The 26031-nt window shown below is 41.8% G+C and overlaps 1 protein-coding gene across 7 annotated transcripts in view; it reads right to left on the bottom strand.

Annotated features, from left to right (window-relative positions):
- Positions 1-18016, bottom strand: part of CBFB (core-binding factor subunit beta) — a 48246-nt gene extending 30230 nt beyond the window's left edge. For 2 of the 7 annotated variants that reach the window (XM_036441543.2, XM_036441545.2), the window contains exons 1-3: positions 17676-18016; positions 17290-17376; positions 12410-12526 (exon numbers count right to left, since the gene is read on the bottom strand). In XM_036441543.2, the coding sequence (XP_036297436.1) occupies positions 12410-12526; positions 17290-17376; positions 17676-17753 (282 nt within the window). In that variant the 5' untranslated portion in view covers positions 17754-18016. The remainder of the gene's footprint in view (positions 1-12409; positions 12527-17289; positions 17377-17675) is intronic. The other 5 variants (XM_036441538.2, XM_036441539.2, XM_036441542.2 and 2 more) reach the window with 4 other exon arrangements.
- Between the last annotated feature and the right edge of the window lie 8015 nt (positions 18017-26031).

A 26031-nucleotide genomic window follows, 5' to 3' on the forward strand; every position in this document is an offset into this window, starting at 1 on the left:
TGTAACTGACCAATCTACTCCCTACAGTTAAAAAATCACAAACTTACTGTGTGTGTAACTACATATACACACCTACTCAATAAAATGTGTTAACCAAACAGAAAAACCCATCCTAAATTTCATATGGAATCTCAAGGGACCTTGAATAGCCAAAACAATTTTTAAAAAGAACAAAACTTGAGGACTCACACTTCCTGACTTCAAAACTTACTATGCTTCCATGCTGATAGCGCTCTTGCAAACATGGTGAATGTTTCTAAAACCTGCCGGACTTTCTGTAAGAAGTGTGGCAAGCATCAGTCCCACAAAGTAACACAGTACAATGATAAGGGTTCTCTGTATGTGCAGGGAAAGCGGTGTTATGACAGGAAGCAGAGTGGTTATGGTGGGCAGATTAAGCTTATTTTCCACAAAAAGGCTAAAACTACAAAGGGGGAACCAGGAGGCAGACACTCAACGCAAGAGCTGCCATGACAAGGACTGGTCATTAATAGAGAAACAGCACCATGGACCTGGCACCCAAAAAGCAACACTTGGCTTCCCCCAAATGGTACACAGCCCTGCAACCACCCAGGAGGGACAGCCCATCAAATTGCAGCCAATGCTGCAGAAACCCCATGGAGCAAAATGCGGCCCACAGCCCAGCCCAGCCCAGAAACGGTCGCTGTGGGCACTGGGTAATAACATCACATAGCAACGCCTGGGTTCCTCTCCCTAGCGACTAGCATCCTTGGACTTTTTTCAGCCTAGGAACACCACTTGTTTTATAGCCAGGTAAAAACATTTTACACTTTAATCAAATGTCTATGAAGTATTTTCATGTGCCTCATCTCATTTATCCTCACAGAACTCCTGGAGTAGATAGATAGGAGACTCGATGAAATCTTATTTTCTTTTCAGTAGTGGGAAAACGGAGATTTAGAAAGCTTAGAAACTTGACCTGACTGAACAGAATTAAGAAATGGTGGACCTTGAATATGACTTCAGGGTTTCTCACTGTGCAGAATATAGTCAAACACTGCTGCAGTTTAGTATTTTACCCTTTGTTCTCCCTGCGTGATATACAATAAAATCTGCTTCATGTTGATATTTACTGCTATGTTGCTGACAATTACCTGAAAGAGAAGTTGGGGTGCTTTACTGGGCTGAAAACAGTTTAGCTAAATCAGAAAGCAGGCCTAATTGAGCAAAGCTCTCGCTGGTGCCAATCACAGGCATGTGTTTCTATCTATCATTGTCGATCATGAATTTGATTGACACTTCTATTATAAAGAAAGGGCGAATAGCGATATTAAAGTATTTCTTCTAATTAATTTCCTTCCAATGTGCATGAATTCATGCACCAGGGCACTAGTAGAAATATAATGTGAACCACAAATGCAGTCACATATGTGACATATAAATCTATCAGCCATAATTAAAAAATTAAAATAAAATAAACAGGTGAAATTATTTAATTTCAAATATATTTATATGATTATTTCAATATATAATCAATTAAATATTGAGATACTATACATACTTTTTGTACCTTGTTTTCAAAATCTTATGTACATTTTTACATACATCACATCAATTCAGACTACTGGCACATGTGTTTAATCACAGTTCTAATATAGTAGAAATGCTGTATCTTAAGTAGCAGGTACAGGGATATTCCTTTTATTACTATTCATAAAATTATACTTACATTTTTATCTACTCTTTATTTGTAAGATATATTTAATAAGCAAAAAGATGCCTAGCATTTCAGGAGGAAATGAATATACTAAAAAAGTAAAATATGTAGAACCAGCCCACTTAATTTGGGACATCTTACAGGGTATTGTAAAAGACTTAACAAAAATCATATTGGAGTAAGATTTAAACACAAAAAGTATGCTGAGCCCTGACCAATTGGTTGGAGCAGTGTCCCTTGTACCAAAAGATTGTGGGTTTGATTGCATACTAAGGTTGCAGGTTTGATCCCTGGTCAGGGCATACACGGGTAGTGACCAATGTTTCTCTCAAACCAATGTTTCTCTCTCTCTAAAAATGAATAAGAACATATCCTTGGGTGAGAATTGAAAAATATAAAAGCCCTAGATGGTGTTCTCAGTGGTTAGAGCATTGACCTGTGTGTGTACCGAAGGGTCTCCGGTTCAATTCTTGGTCAAGGGCAGGTTCCTGGGTTACAGGTTTGATCCCCTGCCCCAGTCAGGGAACGTGTAACCAACGGATGTATCTCTCACATCGATGGTTCTCTTCTCCCCCTCCTCCCTCCCTTCCACTCTCACTCTAAAAAAAAAAAAAAACACCAATGGGGGAAAAATATCCTGGGGTGAGGATTAACAAACAAACAAAAATGCTGAAATATATTGGTTTTATTGTACAGTCCCACACAAAGTTAATGTCATATGTTGTAAATTAAATCATTTTAACTAAACTTCATTTTTCAAAAGACTGCTACATACAGAAACTCTAATGACCCATTGTCTGGAAAAGCCATTCCTTCTGTGAGTCATCTGATCATACTCTAAGATATACATGGTTTTAAGTAGAAAACATTCTTAGTCTAATATAAAATTCTGTAATATGTAATGTGATTTATATTCTTTTGCTGTTGTTGTTAATTCTCACCAGAGGATATTTTTCCATCGACTTTTAGGGAGAGTGGAAGGGAAGGGGAGACAGAGAGAGAGAAACATCAATGTGAGAAAGACACATCGACTGGTTGCCTCCTGCACAGGTCCTGGAATTGAGCCTGCAACCTAGGTACACGCCCTTGACAGGAATCAAACCATGTCAAACCAGCTAGGGCTGACATCTTAATTTTTAAATATATATTTTATTGATTTTTTACAGAGAGGAGGAGAGAGTGATAGAGAGCTAGAAACATCGATGAGAGAGAAACATCGACCAGCTGCCTCTTGCACACCCCCTACCGGGGATGTGCCCGCAACCAATGTACATGCCCTTGACCGGAATAGAACCTGGGACCTTTCAGTCCGCAGACCGACGCTCTACCACTGAGCCAAACCTGTTTCGGCTGACATCTTAATTTTTAAACATTCTTATTTGTTCATGAAGCCAGTCAACTCTCCCTCTTGGATTTAAAAATTATTGAAATAAAAGCTTTTCTTAAAAAAATATAAACATGACTTCCAGTGCTAAATTTTATAATTCTAATTCAGTTATTATAGTATACTTAAAACATTTTTAAAAACCAGATTACTTATTTTAATGCACTAAACTGATAACTAAGTGCTGGAAAATATACTTCATATTTTAGCTGAATTGAAACGAAATCTAGATCTGACAAGCTAGCTGTAAAGTTGCTTCAGTTTCTCTAGGGGAAAGTCACATTCCAAAGCTTTACCACAGATATCTTTTATTTGGAGAGACTGGGCTGCTGAAGGAGAAGGAACTTGTTGAGCTTGAATAGGATTTCTCAAAGCTAACATCAAGGAGTCCTCTAAGCCCTGCCAAATTGTGGATGGTATATAAACAGACACAATATTTATTTTGGGACAAAGATCCTGCAGTCAAGTAAGCAAAATGCTCCAGAAGAAGCAGTCACAGGCCTCTGAGAATCCATTTAAAACAAGAGTCTCTCCTCATTCCTTAACTCAAATGCTATTAAATTTTGCTTTGCAACTTGATACTAATACAAAAGAACGATAAAGATTAAATATAAAAGTTCAGAAAGGAAAAACATAGCTTATCAAAAACATTTGTTTAAAAAGTACCTATTCTAGCCCTAGGCAGTTTGGCTCAGTGGATATAGCACTGGCTTGTGGACTGAAGGGTCCTAGGTTCAATTCTGGTCAAGGCACATACCCAGACTTGCGGGCTCAATCCCTGGTAGTGGGGTGTGCAGGAAGCAGTTGATCAATGATTTTCTCTCATCATTGATGTTTCTCTTTTCCTCTCTGAAATCAACAAAAATGTATTATAAATAAATAAATAATAAATAAATAGGAAGTACCTATTCTAACATATCCATTGACCAAAACCAGCTCAGGCTAGAGTAGGTATTCTAATCATATATACTTTTTTATTTTTTGAAATACTTTATTGATTTTTTACAGAGAGGAAGAGAGAGGAATAGAATTAGAAACATCGATGAGAGAGAATCATCCATCAGCTGCCTCCTGTACACCCCCTACAGGGGATGTGCCCTCAACCAAGGTACATGCCCTTGACCGGAATCGAACCTGGGACCCTTCAGTCCGCAGGCTGACGCTCTATCCACTGAGCCAAACCAGTTTCGGCTAATCATGTGTACTTTTTTTTTTTTTTTTAAACATAAACTGTGATTCCTTTTTTTAAAAAAAAATATATATTTTTTTTATTGATTTTTTACAGAGAGGAAGGGAGAGAGATAGAGAGCTAGAAACGTTAATGAGAGAGAAACACCGACCAGCTGCCTCTTGCACACCCCCCACGGGGGATGTGCCCGCAACCAATGTACATGCCCCTGACCGGAATTGAACCCGGGACCTTTTAGTCCACAGACCCACGCTCTACCACTGAGCCAAACCTGTTTCGGCAAATCATGTATACTTTTAACTATTTCTGTGTCTGGTACATGTTTGACTACCAATTAAAATAAGTTATAAAACAGGAATGCAACAACTATTGCCAATGTAGTAACACTAGACAGTATATTCAATTTCCATAGAAAAAAATATTAAAGTGTAAAGTTCATTTTTTCCAGTTTATATTTTTCATACCCTTTATTTTTACACTTAAAAACTAAATTATGTAGAAAGGACACACAATCATTAATTTGAAATCCCAAATGAGACTTTATAAAACACAGAATGCATGCAAAAACCATTAATCTTACCACTCAAGATTAACAAGTTTTGGTCAACCATAATAATTTGATTTGTTTGAAATAAAAATTACAAATGGGTCCTAAGAGGAAAGATCAAAGGAACTGGAGTTGTCTGGTCTATAAAAATTTATTTATTTATTTATTAAAATATATTTTATTGATTTTTTACAGAGAGGAAGAGAGAGAGAGTTAGAAACATCGATGAGAAACATCGATCAGCTGCCTCCTGCACACCCTCCACTGGGGATGTGCCCATAACCAAGGTACATGTCCTTGACGGGAATTGAACCTGGGACCCTTCAGTCCGCAGGCCGATGCTCTATCCACTGAGCCAAACCGGTTTTGGCTGGTCTATAAAAATTTAATGTAAGAATGATTTAAATTCCGATCAGTTGCTTTGCTTGTCCTATGACAGCTAAATTAGAGAAAAGCAGTTTAGATTAAGGGAGAATTAAGAACATTTTTGCTTTAGGGTTTTATTAAGGCACCAAAATGGACCACTTGGGAAAGATGTGGTGTTCCAACACTGCACAGCTACGCACAGTGAAGCTTGACCTAAGGCATGCTACACCACCAACACTCCATGATTGTCTACAACCTCACCCTGTGAAACCATCAAATAGCCTAACTTTGGATAGAGCATCACAACTTAAAAAGCATTTTCATATATTCTGGCATCTCACTTAATCCTTATATACATGAGATATATGAATAAGGCATTTTGATTCCCATCCTATATAATAAAGAAGGAATATGCTAATTTGTCCCTTAAGGTGTCCAAGTCACAACCCAGTCAAAGGTGAGCGTGCATAGGAACTGAGGGGTGGGGATGGGAGCAGGGATTGCGCCACCAGGATGGGAAGCTGCTGCCATGGGCAGCCCCCAGGGTAAGTGGGTGCAGGCCCACAGCGCCACCTGGCTAGGAAGAGGGGTGTCAGGACAGGCCATGGGCTCCCTCTCCTGCCCCCCATGGAAGCACAAGCATGTGAAGGCCCTCCAGGGTGCCTGGCCCAAAAGGAGAGTGAGTCAGGATGGGGGCAGGGCCTCAGCGAGAGAGCTCTCAGCACTCCTGCACTGGGGTCTGAAGGTGCAGAAAGGGAGAGCACATAGGCAGTTGGGGGGTTTAGGACAGGAGGGGAGAGCAGTTAGGGCCATCAGGTTGGCAGGGGAGCAATTAGGGCCATCAGGTAGCAGGCAAGCACTCAGGAGCCAGTGGTTCTGGATTGTGAGAGGGTGCAGGCCAGGCTGAGCCCCCCCCCATGCATGAATTTTGTGTACCAGGCCACTAGTCTATAATAATAAGAGCATAATATGGACATTGGAACAACCTTCTGGATGAACTTCAGGATGAAGCCAGGGCTACAAGGGTGGAGGCAAGTCGCTGCAGCTGCCAGCACCGAGCCCCTTGCACGAATTTTGTCAATCAGGCCTCTAGTTTACAGATAAGGAAAATGGTTATGATTGCCTTTTGACTCAAATCCAGAGCTCTTTCCATTACACTGTATTATTTTAAAAGTTCTGAAAAAGACCCTTATTAAGAGTCAATGCAGACAGCTCACTAGACACCAGGGTACAAAAGTTCCAACTATATTTGATAGACAAATTATAAAACTGTGCTCTGACTTGACTGAACACAAAGTACCTATTTATAGCCAATTATCCATGAATAAACCTTCCTTATTAAAGACCCTTGCTTTGAAAATATTCAAATAAAAGTGATTTTGCTGAACCTATTTTCTTAGATTATGAAGCTGTATTTCGAATCAGAGAGAACATGAAACTTGTTTCCTATTAGCATTCAAATTTTTTTCTGAATTCACTATATCTAAGTGAATATTGTAGTAGCCAGTCAAGATGGCCCCAATGATCCCAGCCTCCTGGTATTCACACCCAAGTATGTGAATAAATCTCCGGCCTCCTTGCTGAGTGTGAGCTAGTGTGTGGGCTACACTTAGTGACTCGCTTCTAATGAACAGAGTTAAGACACAAATGCTGGAACAGATCATAAAGCAGAGTGACTTCATTTCCCCCTCTGTATGGAGCAGAACACATGACAACACACTGAAGCCACCTACTAAAAGTCACATGAGTTGAGCTTGGAAGTAGATGCTTCAGCTCTTAGTCAAATTTTCAGAGACGGCACAGCCTCAGCCCTGAGCCAGAGCCATCCAGCCAAGCCACTCCTAGATTCCTGTAAAGGGCATGAGGAAACTTTTGGGAATGACTGAAACATTATCTTGATTGTGGGTGGTTTTCACATGGGTGTGTACATTTGTTAAAACTCAAAGTATACACTTAAAATTGGTGCATTTTATTGTATGTAAATTATACTTCAATAGTCGATTTTTTATTTTTTTATTTATATTTTTTATTGATTTCAGAGAGGAAGGAAGAGGGAGAGAGAGATAGAAACATCCATAATGAGAGAGAATCATGGTGGATCGGCTGCCTCTTCCAAGTCCCCCACTGGGGATCGAGCCTACAAACGGGCTTGTGCCCTTGACCAGAATCAAACCTGGGACCTTTCCGTTCACAGGCCAAGACTCTATCCACTGAGCAAAACTGGCTTGGGAGAGTAATTCTTTTTAAAAGGCCATTGAATTCTTGAGCTAAGCAGACAAAAAAGCAGTGCTACCAAAACCGGTTTGGCTCAGTGGATAGAATGTTGGTCTGCGGACTGAAAGGTCCCAGGTTTGATTCCGGTCAAGGGCATGTACATTGGTTGAGGCTGGTCGATGTTTCTCTCTCATAGATGTTTTTGGCTCTCTATCCATCTCTCTTCCTCTCTGTAAAATATCAATAACAATATATTTTTAAAAAGCAGTGCCATGACTTAAGGGTAGAGAAAAGATAAGTTGTAATAATCTACCACCAAACTCACATGTTCTAAACTGCTCCTCAAAATTGTTCCACCCACAGCTTTTCCTATCTCAAATGACAGCAATCCCATACTCCCAGTTGCTCTAGCCAAAAATGTTGGGAGCCTTTCTTGACTCTCACACCCCACATCCAATCCAGAAGCAAACACTGTTGGCTCTAACTCAAAATACATGCATACTATGACAACTTCTCACCACCTCCACTGCTACTACCATAACAGTAAATTGATCTCCCTGCCTCACTCTTATCCCCTGTAGCCTATCATGAACTCAGCAGTTAGAGCGATCCTTTCAAAATTTCTGGCAGATCATTTCATTCATCTCCTCAAAATCCTGAAACATCTCCCCATTTCACTCAAAGTCCATCTCATTACAATGGCTACCATGGTCACACAAACTGGCTTCTTCTTTAAAAAAAAAAAATATATATATATATATATATTTTCTTGATTTTTTACAGAGGAAGAGAGAGGGATAGAAAGTTAAAAACATCCATGAGAGAGAACCATTGATCAGCTGCCTCTTGCACACCCCCCACTGGAGATGTGCCCACAACCAAGGTACATGCCCCCGACAGGAATCGAACCTGGGACCTTTCAGTCCACAGGCGGACACTCTATCCACTGAGCCAAACAGGCTTTGGCTAAACTGGCTTCTTGTTATCTCCCAAATCTCATCTCCTACTATTCTCCTTGCTCAGTCCACTCCAGTCACTGTGGCCTGCTTGCCGTTTATCCAGCACGCAGTGTATGCTTCCACTCTAGAGCCTTACAATGGAGGTCTTCTCTGTCTAGAACACCTTCTCCCATACAAAATGGCTCATCATTTCTTAACCTCCTTCAGGTCACTGATCAAATATGATCTTATTTCCCAAATCATCTTATTGGTAAGTGCAAACATTCCTGCTCATCCTTATTTTACTCTACTTTTTCTTCTTCCCAGAGCACTTATCACTTTGCAACATAATGTATAATTTATTTATTATGTATACTGTCTACTCCTCCACTCCTGCCATAAAACAACCTCTAAGGCAGAATCTTTTTGTGTGTGTGTGTTTACTGATGTACCACAAGTACCTAGGACAGTGCTCAGTATATAACAGGTGTTCAACGAATACATTCTGAATGAACTTTTTATAACTGTGTCAGGTACTGGGCTAAGCACTTTATATTCACTATTTCAATAACTAGGGCAATCCTAGAAAGTATTCATTAACCTCATTTACAATGAAAACCATAGATTAAATAATTTGCCCAAAGTTACTTACTAGTAAATGAAACCAGGATTTAATTCTGCCTAATCCTAAAGCATTGTTAACCACTAGTTTTCTCAAAGTTGGGTATGAATGGGAAGAAAACTAAGCTACTTCAGGAAGTAACCTGGTTGAGAGTATGTGGAAGACATTGATTTGTGATCCAATATAAGGAGCAGAGGTAAATAATTACCATTTGGGAAAATTTCCTTCAGTTTTTACTTGCTTCTAGTCTTAGCCCCATTGAGATAGAAATATATATTATAGAAGCTGCCGGGACCGGTTTGGCTCAATGGATAGAGCGTCGGCTTGGGGCCTGAAGGGTCCCGGGTTCGATTCCGGTCAAGGGCATGTACCTTGGTTGCGGGCATATCCCCAGTAGGGGGTGTGCAAGAGGCAGCTGATCGATGACTCTCTCTCATCGATGTTTCTAACTCTCTATCTCTCTCCCTTCCTCTCTGTACAAAATCAATAAAATATATTAAAAAAAAAAAAAAAAATATATATATATATATATATATATATATTATAGAAGCTAATGGTTACCAGAAAGAGACCATAAAAAAAGAGGACGAGCCCTAGCTGGCTTGGCGCAGTGGACAGAGCATTGGCCTGCGGACTGAGGAGTCTCAGGTTTGGTTCCGGTCAGGATCACATGCCCAAGTTGTGGGCTCAGTCCCAAGTGGGAGGCGTCAGGAGGGCAGTTGGTCTATGATTCCCTCTCATCATTGATGTTTTTCTCTCTCTCCCTCTCTAAAATCAATAAAATAAATAAATAAATAAATATATATAAATATATATATATATTTTTTTTTTTTTTTTATTTATTTTTTATTTTTTTTTCCCCCCACCAAACAGGAGAAAGAGAAAAAGACCCATGAACTCTACAGATGAAAAAACATTGGTCAGTACTTTTTATCCAAATTCTCTGGCATACTTCATCCCAGTAGTATGGTGTAATATGAGCAGTTGTTTTCTTGTTTGCTTTAAAATGCTTTTTCCCCCTGTAGATTCTACTAGTGTAGTACAGGTGTTGGCAAAATTATATTTGAGAAATATATGAACCTACACATAAACATTTACAGATTTAAATCTAAAGATACTGATTTTTTTGGCCAGTGTTACCATTCTTGGAACACAGCCACACTCATCTGTTTACACATTGTCTATGGCCTCTTTTACACTCTTACAGCTGAAATGAGTAGTTGCAACAGAGAGCAAAATAACAATATTTAGTATATGGCCCTTTACAGAAAAAACCTTCTAAAACAAACATTAATGAAATGCAAGTTTCCTGATATCTTACATTGTTTTTTTATCACTTTTCCTGAAATATTTGAAAACACATACTAAATACTAGAATATGCCATTAAAACATTTTTGGTATTGTTGGTCATATAACTAAAAACATCTCAGAGGCTTAAGTCCAAAAATAACATGGTCTTCAATCCAGTAAACCTATGTCATTAAATTAATTCAAGCAAATATACTTCCTAGTAGCGTAAACACCATTTAATAGTTATTAAACACTTAAGACTTCAGTAACATTGGGATGTCAATTTTTTAAAATGTATTTTTATTGATTTCAAAGAGGGAGAGAAAGATATAGAAACATTGATGAAAAAGAATCATTAATTGGTTGTCTCCTGGGCGCTCCCTACTGGAGACTAAGTTTAAAACCCAGGCATGTGCCCTGACTGGGAATCAAATTGTGACCTCCTGGTTCCTAGGTCTATGCTCAATCACTGAGCCACACCAGCCAAGTGAGATATCAATTTTGAAATCAAAATAGTTTAGCATTAAAGTTGAAAGAAAAGGATTTATTTTGGTCTGGGTGTGCTGTATCTGAGCTACCATGTTCAACACACTTTAAGAATTCTGAACAAGGAAAACAGTAATTTCTTCAATTTAGTTATACATACATATGCCAAATAGACCCCCCACTCAACCCAAGGAAAAAGCAAAAATCATATAATGGCTTCAAAACTTTTGCCCTTAACCTCAGCTGGTTTTGCTCAGTGGATAGAGCTTCGGCCTTAGGACTAAAAGGTCCAGATTCCATTCTGGTCATGGCCATGTACCTTGGTTGCAAGCTCAATCCTCAGCCCAATCAACGTGTCTTTCTCACATCAATATTTCTCGCATGCTGCTGTGCACCTCTCCCTGCCCTACACACACTGCCAGTGCTTTCCCTCCAGCAGCTGCAGCTGCCTTGCTTTCCACTTTCCCTCCCTCTTCCTTCTATGCTGTTTTCAGCCTTCACTCCTCCCTCCTCGCATGACATCTTTGTTGGGTTAATTTGCATGGTCACTCTGATTGGCTGGTGGGCGTGGCTTGTGTGACAGTAATGGTTAATTTGCATATTACTCTATTATTAAGATAGATTCGTAGGTTAGATTTTTTACATTCTGTACCTATTTTCTCCTCTCTCTTTCCAAATTAATTTATCACTGACAAAAGATCAAACCTTATTTCATAAAATTAAAGAAAACAAAGAAGTCTTCGTTATATATATATACAGAAGTTAGAAATCCTTTTCCTACCTAATACAATTTTTTTTTTTTAGTTCCTCAAAGGAATATTCAGATATTTTTTATGTTTTACAAATAAAGTGATAAGTTATGCTATTCATGACAGAAAAGTAATTTAGCAATTTGATGGAAACACTGCAGAGGAAACAGGAGAAAAGTTAAATATAAAATAAGGTTAAAATATTCTTTTTAAAAATATTATCTTGAAGTTGACTTCTACATAAAAAGATGAACCAATCCAAAATATTCATTAAAATTTCACCAAAATCATAATATACATACATTAATATACATTAACTTAGTTTTTATCATATTAAAAATCACATAGCATTTTCTCAAGTTAAACAATTCTACTTATATTTTTAATCTTCAACATAAACTTCCAACATAAAAATTTTATGACATCTGTTTTTTCAGAAGCATTTTCTCAAAACAAATAAATTATTTCCAAGTTAAAATTTTCATGCTGCTTTTTTTCAAAATTAAATTACTAACAGAAGCAGAAAGCTACCCAGGAGCTATTTCTAACTATTATTAAATTTAAAGCCTAGCCTACAAAGCCTTTTCTCATTTTTCTCTTAATTTTTTTTTTACAGCACTGTACTCACAAATATTTTAGTTTAAAAAAAAAAAAAGATTATTTCCTGCCAAACATTTAAAGAAATTAAGTTTTGAATGTTCCGTGTAAGAAAAGCACACTACTCTCTTTAAATGCTAGAACTTTCTAAGATGAATGTTAATACACATGAAATCAGCAATGGAATGATATAAAAGTTTGAGTGATTTTTAAAAATTTTGTATCCTTATAATATGAAAACATATCCCTTTATAATCAGAACTACAACCTCTTTATTAATGTAAATCATCAGGTAATTTCTAATAAAACAACCTATAGTATTTCAAATTACAAAGAAATGTTTCCTACCTTGCCTGCTTCTCTTTCTAAGTCGACATATTCCCGGCTAGGTGTTTGTCGCTGTTCTCCCTGCCAGCTGGCCGGAAAAAACTGGAGAGACAGATTGGTTCCTGTGGCCACAAAAGCCTTTTAGAAAAATCAATACAAACAGGATCAGGAGCAGGACATTACATAAATTATGCAGACAGTCATTTATTTTTACATCAGTTTCTGTCTTAAGCCAGGCAGCACCGAGAATACTTAAAAGTAAAAAACATGCACTCATCATTTTTCTTAAGTATTAAGTTACAAACATCTGATTCCATTTTGAGGACATTTGCCATTGGCTGCTTAAATTTAAAATCAAGCCATGGAAATCAATACTTTCTTTCAAGTCAGTTTTTGCTGACGTTAGGATTGTGCATTGCTAATGTCTAACCAGAAGCTACCATCCCTGAATTTAAAAACTTTATTTTTTAAGTGTGAAAATCATTGAAGATTTAAACATTTTGAATTCTAAAATATATAATTTGAAGTTGTATAAATGGAACATTTTAATTTTTCTTGCTAGCCCTTGCTTTAAAGCACATGTTAAAAATGCACAGGACTGTCCACTTGTGATAAACCATACATTAGCATGTGCCCTGATAGCACTTCCCATTCTCTCTAAAATCTTGGATTAGATTAAAAATCACACAGCATTTTCTAAAATCTGACTTCAGGATAACTGGATCTGACTTTAACAAGAGTATTCATCTAATATTTATAAAAGATTAGGATAGCTCAACAGACAGAACAATCTAAATCCATTTCAATAAAGTGTCAATCTGTATAATCCCTGAGCAATTTAACTGTATTTCCCCCAAGTAAAAAAATGGAACACTGTCCCTTTTCCCCAAGGGAAATTAAGAAGTAAAAAGCATTTTGAAAAAACACACACACATTTTTCATCATCTAAATGTAAACTTTTCTTTGTTGGAATTTTTTCTTTTATTAAAATAGAATGTTTTTGTTTTATTATAACAATTAAAGTTGTAAAGCATCAAGTTTTCAAGCAGAGTCTTCATCTGAAAGTAAGGGTTCACATTTTGGCGATTTGTTCAAAGCCTTTAGCTGATTCAACTATCCTCTAGTTCCCCTGATGTTTAACAGCTTAGATTTTTCTTTTTAGAGGTAAAAATTATACTTCCTATTTTTATTACTGGTACCGTACATACAATTATCAACCTAACTGCTCAATTTCTACAGTTGTGATAGCATTTCCCTAATCAACTGAGATACCCTTTCTTCTGAACAGCCATCATTACAATATTAACTTTAAAAAATCTTATCCCGCCGAAACTGGTTTGGCTCAGTGGTAGAGCGTTGGCCTGGGGACTGAAAGGTCCCGGGTTCGATTCCGGTCAGGGGCATGTACGTTGGTTGCGGGCACATCCCCGGTGGGGGGTGTGCAAGAGGCAGCTGGTAGATGTTTCTCTTTCATAGATGTTTCTAGCTCTCTCTCTCTTCCTCTCTGTAAAAAATCAATAAAATATATTTTAAAAAATCTTATCCCACTATTAGCATAAGTTTAAAAAATAATCAAGTGAAATTAAATAAACAGTTTAAATTAAAAGCAGACTGCTAGCTGTTTCCTTAGGCAAGTTACTTAACTCTACCTCAGTTTCCTCACAAATTAATATTTGTAAAGAGCTTAGAACAGATCAAGTAAATGATATATAAGTACCTGCTAAATAAAATAAGAGAAATAATTTTGAGCTAACTTTTTCCACCCTCAGATAATTAAATTCTCAGAGCAGAGTGGTGGCAAATAAGAGATTCACCAATGACATGAAGCCTTGTATCAAAATCTCCCAGGTAAGTTTCTTCAGTACTCAATAACAAATCCTTCCACCCACTGTACCCCAAATCAGCTCTATGCTCAGTAAAAACAGTCTACAGATCTTATTACCTCATCTCCTGTCTGAAAGCCAACCTCAGAAGAGATTTCCTGCTTCCTCACTTTATGCCCATTATCTCATCAAGATCCCTCTCTCTGAGATAGAAATGATTAAAAAAAAAACACACAGATCATGCTAGAATAACACTTCCCAAATTTATTTGACCACAGAACTCTTTAATGGAATACCTATACATACATGAGCTCAGGAAATTATATTTGAAAACATAAAAATGCTACACCAGTATCCCTGTCTATATTAAGATTTCCAGATTGCCCTATTTGTTATAGATTTCATAAATTATAAAACAGCACACATTGTGCAAATCCAACATACCTTTTATCCTTCCATTTTCAGGATTAAAAATATACGGTTTTGTCCTGGCCAGGTAGCTCAGTCAGTTACAGCATTGTTCTGACACCCCAAGGTTATCAGTTCAATCTCCAATAAGGGCATATACCCAATGAATGCATAAATAAGTGGAACAACAAATCAATCTCTCACCACCCCATCTCTTTCTCTCAAAACAATAAATTTTTAAAAACATACATATGGTATTCACTGCTCTCCCAGTAGAGTCACCATACCTATCATAAGTATTTTTATTTATTTATTAATCATTAGTGTTGAAGACATCTCCAACACTTTTACTACAGTAAGAACTTACCGGAGGAATAAATCAGTTTATCAAATAGATTTTATCCCTCACTCATGATCACTTTTATTCATACTACCTTATAGTTAAGAAGAGATGAGCATCACAGAACTTAGATTAGGAATAATTGTGGAAAACATGAATATTTTTACAATATATAACTGCTGTCAAAATAGAGGCCAAAGAATACCTTTTCCACATCTATTTTTCATAACCAAATAGGTAAAAGCTACTGCCTATTTATAAGTCAAAAGACAAATTTTAGGCATTACATTAAGTAACATCTAAACTGAATTAATCACGTATCTATGATGCAAAAGGCATTGTGCAAAGTACCTGCAGAGAGGGGAGTATATTAATGAATATAACCACAAGGTCTCCACCCTTTGGAGATAAGAATACTGTAATTTACATGTGGAAGACATGGAATTAAAGGGGGAAACTAGAGAGGGTAATGTGAAATCCCTTACCAAATGCAAATAGTTACATTATTCAACAAATTAAGACACATATGCCATCTTCAGAGCAAATCTTTCAATGCACCTTCAACTTTCAATACTTGTCGGATATTAAGAACTTATTAAAACTTGCAGGATGAAATATTTGGAAGAGAGGAAGAACTAGAATATCTGTCTGATTTATCCCTGGAAAGAAATTTATGACAAATACATGCCACCTATAAATATCACAGCAACATTATAGTACAGTAATTCAGATACACTTCGGGTTGAATTATATTCCCAGTTCATAAATACATGCAGTAAAGTCTGATATGAGAGAAAAACTGTTAATAGCTATTCTTCATTTGGTTTAAAAAAAAACCAAAAACCCTCAGCTTTAAAAAAGTCCTGACAATAGTTTGTATCTCAACTTTTACATCAATTACCTCCAGGAAACCCACTGGTTAGGTATACCTTTTGCAAAAGGAAGCACATGCAAAGGATGATACAATTACGTGACCGACTAATAAATGATTCTTTTACCACTCAATAACAAAACCAAAAAATATTTGTCTTACACATTATATCATATGATTACAACTACTCAAAAAATTTGGCAGTGGGCTGAAAGCAGGAGCTTTTCTTTCATAACATGCAATAATCATCAACTATTCTAGAGCTCCTGGTAAATTTAGCCAGTATCTTCTCATTTTCTGTAATATGATTCTAAAAAACTTTCATTTTAAATATGGAAATAACCTTTAGAAATAAATTTAATTTTGGTGAAGAGAGAGAATTTAATGGTATGTAAATTACATCTCAATAAAAATAAATACGTAGATGCTTTATAAAGGAGGTGGTGAAGTAAATGTGCCAATATGTCCTCCTATTGTTAACCCGAACTGCATAGTAGCTTCAAGTCTCTTCAAATGCAATGGGCCCAATCACGGAGTAATTATTGAATTCCATCACATAATATTTCAACTTTTTTTTTTTTTTTTTTTTTAAATAATCAACCTTTCCTTTTCTTCCTATCCATTCTCTGGCTTCTTCATTCCCCCCTTCCTTAGCATCGGACAAATCAAAAGATCAGGGACACTAGAACACTTTAATTTTTTTTCTCCTTTTAACATTAGGTTTGATGGAGGCAATGCACTAAATCTACCACTTACAATACGGCCTCAAGATCAACTGTGGTTTTTGAAAATCCATGCAGCACAAACGGGGTGTGCTTTTTAGCTTTGGAAAAAAAAGAAAAAAAAAAGACGATAATGGTTTCTCTCTGATTCTCCTAGGGCTTAACATTCTAAGAAAAGATCGCGGCATGTTCCTTGGGTCATTTCTTCTTCTCCTTCTCTCTAAGGACAATAGATAACTGGCGTCAAGATTTATTCTTCTTAGTTCTCCTGGGCAATGAAAGCGCTTCACCTACAGACTTACCAACTAACTCTATCGTCCTGGAGCCAGATCCTTGAATGAAGCCCGGTTCTTTTTTTTCCCGAATGGGGTGTTTTCTTGCTTAGAAACACCCTTTCCCTGACCCGAGAGCCTACACCTAACCTTCCCCGGGGTTCGTCTGCCTCCGGTTTGTTCGCGCGGACGGCAGTTTACCGAGTCGCGCGTCTGCGAGGCAGACCCGCCGCCGCCGCCGCCGCGGGCCCCGGGGAAGCGTCTCCGCGCGAGGAGGACGCGCGGCCGCCGGGCTCCGCTTTCGCAGTTTGAATCCCGAGTAGGAAGTAAGACGCCGCCGCGCTCAGTTCCGGGGCCCGCGGCGTCCGGAACCGACCTGGGCCGCGGCGGCCCCCGCGCAACAAGTGACCCGCGCGCGCCCCGGCGCCCCGGGGACCCCGAGCCCCCCGCCCCCCGCCGACTTACGATCTCCGAGCGGCCGTCGCGGCAGGCGTTCTGGAAGCGCGCCTGGCGCTCCTCGTGGGGCCGGTCCCTGAAGCCCGTGTACTTAATCTGCAAGGCGGACACACACAGCCCGAAATCAGGAGCCAAATCCGCGGCGGCGGCGCCGCCCGCGCGCCCGCCCTCCCGCCCGCCGCCCCGCGCGACGCCGATAAGGACAAGCAGAGCCTGCGGGCAGACGGCGGCCCCGGCGAGATTGCCCCTCGCCGCGGGAGCCGGCGCCGCGGGGTCCCGGGGAGGGGTCCCGGGGGCCTCCCGGAGGGCCGTGCCGCCCAAACTTTTCTCCGCCCGGGCCCACTCGGGGCGCGCGCCGCGGCCTCCGCGCCGTCCCGCCCGCCCGCCCGCCTCACCTCGCATTCGCGGCTCAGCTTCCTGAAGAACTCCTCGTTCTCGAACTTGCTTCTCTGGTCGGGCACGACGCGCGGCATCTTCCCGCCCTTTGGGTCAGACCGCGTCAGGCCGGTCGGGCTCCGGGGCTTAGCGCGGGCCACCCGCTGGCCGGCTCCGCGTGGACCGACTGACTGACCGCTGCCCGCGGAGCCCTTTGTTTGAGGCGCCCGCGCGCGTGGGCTCTGGCTCCCGGGGTCTGAGGTGGTGGTGGTGCCGCCGCCGCCGCCGCCTCAGCCGTTGCCTGCCGCCCGCGCGGACCCAGCACCCGCCGCCCCCGACCGCCGCGCCGCCGCCGCCGCCACTTCCTCTCACCGCCCACCTCGCTGGCCCGCCGGCCCCGCCCCCGCCGGCCCCACCCCGCCCCTCGCGCGCCCGCCCGCCCGCCCGCCCCAAACTCCGGCAAACAAAACGTACCATTCACAACTCCGCGGCCCGCGCCGCGCATGCGCCGCCCCGGCCTGCGGGCCGCTAGGTGGCGGGGAGCCTAGCTCCTCCCTCCGCGCGGCCCTCCTCCCCGGGGCTGACCCCGCGGGCCACTCATGGTGGGACCGCCCCGTGGGGATCCGCCCGGTCCGTGGAGATGGAGCGGTTCCTTTCTTTTCGACCGGCTGGGACTTTTGGACTTCCGAGTCGCGAGGAAATTTAAGTCTTTGGGGGACATTACGCCTCCAAACCGAAGGGGATGGGTGGGTGTGAAACGTGCAATGCAAAGACGAAAGGTGGAATCAGACCAGAGCATCCCCACTTGAACCCAGGTCATGATGGAAAGATCGGAGCTGTGAGTGTCAGTCAGAAGGTCCTAGGTGAGATCTTACTGGACTCCCTTGCCTGCTGACTGGAGCTTTAGATGAGACTTTGGGCCGCTCAGCCTGTTTGCTCATTTCCAAAATCCAGACTTGAACAAGTTCACAGTATTAGAGAGCTTTGATGTAGGTCTAACACATAATGAGCACTCGATTAAGTTACGTTTTTAAAGGATAGCAAGCTGGATTTATAAATGTATCCTAATGCCAGTCCATACCTTTACTCAAATGTGCAAACAAATCCCAAAAAATTCACAACTTCTAGGAGTCATTGAGCCCGAGCTGTAGAGAGTCTGACTTGAGGTTTATGACAGACCTTGACTCCAAGTTGATCCTCAATAAATTCTGATCCTTGCCCTACCCGGTTTGACTCCAAGTTGATCCTCAATAAATTCTGATCCTTGCCCTACCCGGTTTGACTCAGTGGATAGAGCATTGGCCTGCGGGCTGAAGGGTCCTGAGTTAATTCCAGTCAAGGGCACTTGCCAGGGTTTCAAGCTGGGTCCCCATTAGGGGGCATGCAGGAAGAAGCCAATGATTCTCTCTCATCATTGATGTTTCTATCTCTCTCCTCCCTTCCTCTCTGAAATTAATAAAAAAATATATATATATATTAAAAATTCCGATTATTGCCCTAGCTGGTTTGGCTCAGGGGATAGAGCTTCGGCCTGCGAACCAAAGGGTCCGGGTTTAATTCAGGTCAAGGGCACATGCCTGGGGTTGCAGGCTCAATCCCAGATTGGAGGGATGCAGGAGGCGGCCAATCAATGATTCTCTCTCCTCATTGATGTTTCTATCTCTCTCTCCCTCTCGCTTCCTCTCTGAAATCAATAAAAAATATTTTTAAAAAATTCTGATCCTTGAAATTCCAACTTGTCAAAAACTGAGTCCAAGGATGGCAAGTGGTGCCAACTCTGATTGACAGTAACTGGCCATATTGCAAAGGATTGTGAAGAGACACCTAAAGTCATGGGAATTAGTGCCCAGAGCAATTTGTAATGTCTGCGTGAACACAGTTTGGCTGAATTTCCCACCCTTGTCTAGCCCTATCTCATGTTTATAGATATAGTACTGAGTTTGAGTGACCAACTGTCCTGGTTTTCCTGAGACTGTCCTATTTTAGCAATGAAACACCCATGTCCCAGGAAATCACCCACTCCCAAGCAAAATGGGATGGTTGGTAACCCTAACTGAGGTCCAGAAAGTGATCCATCACCCAAGTTCAGGGAGGGAATTGTCAGCAAAGTCAGACCTGTAGGCTGATGGTTTTAACAAACACACTCTTTCTGAATAGTAAATAGAGAGTCTATTCCTTCCCAGGGCATGCTTCTCTGTCCATACCAAGCATGTGTGAATGAATGTATGTTTGTACACAAATAGAATAGATATGGATGTCAACAACCACTATTGTTGGGCCTCCCTCTTTCTCAGAATCTTCCTCTCAGGTCTTCTTCAATTGCAAGTGACAGAAACCCAATTCAAGCAAATAGAGCTAAAAAGGGATCTGTTGCTGGGACCGGTTTGGCTCAATGGATAGAGCGTCGGCTTGGGGACTGAAGGGTCCCGGGTTCGATTCCGGTCAAGGGCATGTACCTTGGTTGCGGGCATATCCCCAGTAGGGGGTGTGCAAGAGGCAGCTGATCGATGACTCTCTCTCATCGATGTTTCTAACTCTCTATCTCTCTCCCTTCCTCTCTGTATAAAATCAATAAAATATATTTAAAAAAAAAAAAAAAAAAAAAAAAAGGGATCTGTTTTATTTTAAGTAAATAAATCACAGAGAGAGTCTCTTTTTTTATTCCTCCATTTCTTCTGACTCCTTAGTGCTCTCAAGTTCTCTTGATGGCATTAATTTCTTGGCAAAGGATGGGAACAGCCATTTTTCCATTGCCAAGTCATAAAATTCCTGGGAAGGTCTTTGATTAGCCCAGGTCAGATACTCTCCCCTCTGCCAAATCATTATATCCAGGCTGATGTGATGACACTGACCAGTTTATGTCATATTTGCTTCCATCTAGACTTGGGAGTCTGGGTTTGACATCCTCAGAGAGAACCTGATGGTTGAAAGAAGGAAAGAGCAATTTTACCCAAAGGAAGGAGTGGGAGTGCCTGTGGGTCCACTGAACAGTTTGTATCAGCTACATCTGGCAAAGGATGTCGTTTTTATTTTGCTGCCTAAAGGCTCTGATGAAACTGGAGGGGGAAACTCCACATCAGCACAGGCAAAGTGCAGACAAAACCAGCCTTCAAACATCTGCAACTTATTTTGAGAGGTGAGTGAGGCAGCTTCGTTCCCAAGGCACCGAGGCAGAACTAAGTCACTCACAGTAACAGAAGCTTTCATTCATCTGCTGCCTCTGTCTCAAGTCTTCCCATTTCAGCTAAGCCCTTTGGACGCCAGGGCAACACAACCATTGTTCAGTGTTTCTCAAACTTTTGACATAGTATGTGTACCCCTTCTATAATTTTCATAACGCTGAGTACCTCTCATACTCATGAGAACGTAGAATTAGGTGCAGCTAAGCCCGGTGCAGTGCATATCCCCACCAAACTCCGGTGCAACACGTACCCCCACCAAACTCTTCCCATACCCCTGGGGGGACGCGTACCACACTTTGGGAAACACTGGGAGAGGCAGGCAATGGCTTTGCTTCCAGTCAACAAAGCCTGTCTGAGGCCAGTGGCCAGGGGAGCAGTTTCTGCTGTTGACTTCCAGGTGATACCACTCAGCACCACCATATTCTGTTTAGGTAGACGGCTGTATAAAACTCTCCATTTCTGTCTCTAAAAAATGACCCAGAAGCTGAAACTGGTTTGGCTCAGTGGATAAAGCATCAGGCTGCGGACTGAAAGGTCCCGGGTTCTATTCCAGTCAAGGGCATGTACCTTAGTTTCGGGCACATTCCCAATAGGGGGTGTGCAAGAGGCAGCTGATCGATGATTCTCTCTCATTGATGTTTCTAACTCTCTATCCCTCTCCCTTGCTCTCTGTAAAAAATCAATAAAATATATATATTTAAAAATAAAAATAAATTTAAAAAAAGGACCCAGAAAGCAGCACTTTTAATCCACAGTGGGTCCAGGTGGGGCTCCCAGACCTGCTGTTGATTCTGGTCTTCGGACTCCAGTATTAATTGTTTCTGCCATGGGAAATGTGGAATAAATAGAAGGTGAAATGACCCTAGAGTGGCTAAGATGCCCAGGCAGATACCATGAGCTCTGACAAGGAAAAGCGCAAGGTCAAGGCAAATTTTTTTAGGTTCAAGGGAGCTGGAGGGGAACCATGAGAGTGCAGAGCAGGGCAGAGTCCTCCGTCAGCCTCATGGGGGTGGGAAATGATGTCCTGAGGGAAAGGGATGAAAAAGCCTGCCAGGCCAACCCAGAACAGCAACACCACAGACAGCCTTTGGCAACTCCAAGCCACAGGGTAACCCACACTCGGCATTGTCTGGCATCCAACCAGCCAGGATGACCGGAAAACTAGCCACAGGCTGAAGGAAGTCATTGCCTCAGCTGACCTTTACATACCTTTTTTTTTTTTTTAATTAAAATTTTCACTTATTTTTAAAACGGATTTAAAGGAAATTAATACATGAAAGTTTCACCCAGGTTAGCTATATTTAGCTCTGTGCTTCTGACCATCTGGGTTTGGATTAGCAAACCCCTCCACGGCACCCTGCAATCCCAATCAGCTCTGGGAGGGCCACCAGATGGATGCCTGAGGGCATTTGTACCTAGAAACACCCTCCTCCTTCCCAAGTCTGGCTGAAATCTCTGAAGCTCCGCTGCTTGGAGCCTTCCTTTCCTAAGGATTCAGCCAGCCCAGGGCCTCCTTTGCCTCACCTTCTTGGGTGGGCAGCTGCTCCCGCCCAAGGACTTCCAGACTGATCTGGAGTGGGTGGGTGGGAATGCACTGAACAGGGGATGGGAACCCTCAATTGTCTGGTCCAACCACGAAGATCTGAGCTGGGTGCTTACATGTCCCTTATCTCAGTTAATTCAAGCAACCACCTTCTAAGACAGGTCTTTTTTTTTTAATTTTATTTATTTATTTTAAAAAATATATTTTATTGATTTTTCACAGAGCGGAAGAGAGAGGGATAGAGAGTCAGAAACATTGATGAGAGAGAATCATCAATCAGCTGCCCACTGGGGATGTGCCCGCAACCAAGGTACATACCCTTGACTGGAATCGAACGCTCTATCCACTGAGCCAAACCAGGTCTTCTTGCCCCCATTTGACAAATGAGGAAACTGAGACTCTGAAAAGGTAAATAAGTAACCATAAGACTGTGATAAGATCCTGTCTCATTAGTGATAACAAAATGCCTTGGCATCTTTGTTCACTCCTCATCATAACACTACAAGTTTGGTATTCTTCTTTTTCACCCTATTCTACAGATGAAATTGAGGCTCCCAGGAGCTGATGGTCCCAGGGTCATGCTCTTAACCATTCCACTCTGAGGTCTCTGCTGGTGGAGATGCCACAGTTCTTGCTTTTCTCCCTAAATGAACTGTGAACTCATGGAGAGCTGTGGCTGGGGTCAGTCCTCCTGGAGCACCCAAAACATGCCCCCAAAGGGTCCCCAGTAGGTTGAATGAAGGGGTCCTATTGTGGGCTTTGTGGCTCTTGCACTTTTTTTTTTTTTAATATATTTTATTGATTTTCCACAGAGAGAAAAGAAGAGGGATAGAGAGCTAGAAACATCGATGAGAGAGATATATCGACCAGCTGCCTCCTGCACACCCCCTGCCGAGGATGTGCCCATAACCAATGTACATGCCCTTGACCGGAATCGAACCTGGGACCTTTCTGTCCACAGACCGACACTCTATCCACTGAGCCAAACTGGTTTCGGCTGGCTCTTGCCCTTGATGGTGATGCATTCCTGTCCCCCATCCCAATTGTTTGTCCCTCTTTGACTTGGAAGGTCAAGGCCTAGATGTCCTGCTTCCCCAAATCCAGCAGAAAGATTGGCTTTATCTAGCTCTGGTGTCAGCAGCTACTTACATCTTCCTCTCCTTGAAGAGAGAGTGAAGTCCTCCTAGGTCCCCGAGTCTCTGGTGCATTTTTTCTAAGGAAACCCTTTCCCTTCAGTTACTGAGAAAATACTATACCATCTTGCAGTTGAAACAGGATCTGAAACCACAAATGAGACCTGAAGGGGGTGGGAGAGAAGGGAAATTAGTGGCTGGCACAGTGCCTAAAGCCCTACCTCTACCCAGCTTCTAGTTTCTGGATGGAGATAGGCCCAAGTCCAGGGTGAGGGTGTCATCTGTCTGAATAAGGCATTTTCCTGAGCCTTAAAGAATTCTTTTCTGAGATATAATTTACATTCCATAAAATTCACTCTTAGACCCTTAAGAATTTCCCCTCCAAGAGGTTCTCCCCCCACTCTTAGCTCCCCTGCTACCCTCCCCCACAAGCACAGAGGGAGAGGAAAGCAGAAAAGAAGCAAGTTTCCCCAGAATAGCATTTCTTCAGTGTTGGGATCAATAAACCCGTTTGCTTAAAAGGAACCAGATGATTTCATCCTTGTAATTACAAGTTTGACGTTTGCAAATCTTGCCCTGGCTCCACACGAGCCTCTTTGTCATGGGAAGTGAGAGGTTTGTCTGGGAGCCTGGGGGTGGGGGGGCTGGGCCTGGTGCGGTGGGAAGAGGCCAGGCTGGGTCAGGAGGCCTGTCTGGCCATCTTGGAGGGCTACTTTAATTTTAAAATATATATATATTATTGATTTTTCACAGAGAGGAAGGGAGAGGGATAGAGAGCTAGAAACATCGATGAAAGAGATACATCGACCAGCTGCCTCCTGCACACCTCCCACCGGGGATGTGCCCGCAACCAATGTACATGCCCTTGACCGGAATCGAACCCGGGACCCTTCAGTCCACTGAGCCAAACCGGCCCTGGCTTGGAGGGATACTTTAGACTTGCTCCCCTTTCCCTTAACTTTCTGGTGGGTGATGAGAAACAGACTAGACTAGGAGACTAGTAGTGAGCTCTAACCACACTGCTCTCCTGCCTAAGCCCCCTCCCTCAAGCCTCTGATTTGTCTGTGGCAGGAAGGCAAAGGTGCTCAGCTTAGCATTCATGGACCCCCTAACAGTCTTTCCTTTCCTTTCTAATCCCATCTCCCGCCATTTCTCCCCGTGGCACCCTGCAATCCAGTCACACTCACCTGCTTGCTTTTCCCACATGCTTCAGCGCCTTTGCTTTTACTGCTCTCTATCGAGCATGACTTTTTCCTGTTTCTCAGCTGGGAAAACTCATACTTTTTCTTTAAATATGAGGCCAGGGGCCTTTGATTGTCCTCCACAGAGTGATGCCCCACAGCATGCCTCATTCTAGCATTTGGGTCCATACCATGTACCAGGGAGAGGGTCAACACACCTAGGTCACTGCAACACCCTGGGTTCTGGGAGGACCTTGCTCCCCATTGATTTGTGACCTATAAACCAGAAGGTCACAGTTTGATTCCCAATCAGGGCACATGCCCAGGTTGCAGGCTGGATCCCCAATGTGGGGCATGCAGGAGGCAGCTGATCAATGATGCTCTATCATCATTGATGTTCTATCTTTCTCTGTCCCTTCCTCTCTGAAATCAATGAAAATGTATATTTTAAACACTGTACAGCCTTCATAGTGTTTCTTAAGTTGTTTTAATTATTTAAAACTTGTGGTGTCTTTTGGTAGAAAATTTAGGAAATATAGGAAAAGGAGAGAGTTCTACCACCTCCAAACAATCATTGCTAACATTTCAGTATATTTTCCTTGGCCTCCTTTCATTCACATTTTCTCACATAGTTCTGACATACTATAGATACAGTTTTAAAAAAATTTTTTAAATTGATTTTTTACAGAGAGGAAGGGAGAGGGATAGAGAGTTAGAAACATCAGTCAGCTGCCTCCTGCACACTCCCTACTGGGGATGTACCCATAACCAAGGTGCATGCATGCCCTTGAACAGAATCGAACCTGGGACCCTTCGATCTGCAGGCCAACAATCCATCCACTGAGCCAAACCGGTTTTGGCTAGATACAGTTTTGAATGCTCCATTATCCTAACCCTATGGCATAAATATTTTCCCATGTAATTATATGAAACTTCTAATGGCACCTTGGCCAATTGCCTATTGTTGGGGATTTATTTTTGTTGCTTCCTATTATTCACTGCTACAAAATAAGCTTCTGTGAACATCATGATGCTTAAAGCTTTTTCTTTTAAAAAATATTTTATTGATTTAGAGAGGAAGGGAGAGGGAGAGAGAGAGATAGAAACACCAGTGATGAGAATCATTGATCGGCTGCCTCCTGCACGCCCCATACTGGGGATTGAGCCCGCAACCCAGGCATGTGCCCTTGGCCAGAATCGAACCTGGGACCCCCTCAGTCCGAAGGCTGACACTCTATCCACTGAGCCAAATCAGCTAGGGCTTAAAAGCTTTTTCTTAAAAGTTTTGGATAGTGGTTTCAGAAGTATAATAGAACCACCGTGTCAAAAGGTATGGG

This window comes from Pipistrellus kuhlii, unplaced genomic scaffold, assembly GCF_014108245.1.
Source record: "Pipistrellus kuhlii isolate mPipKuh1 unplaced genomic scaffold, mPipKuh1.p scaffold_m20_p_17, whole genome shotgun sequence".
Taxonomy (NCBI): domain Eukaryota; kingdom Metazoa; phylum Chordata; class Mammalia; order Chiroptera; family Vespertilionidae; genus Pipistrellus; species Pipistrellus kuhlii.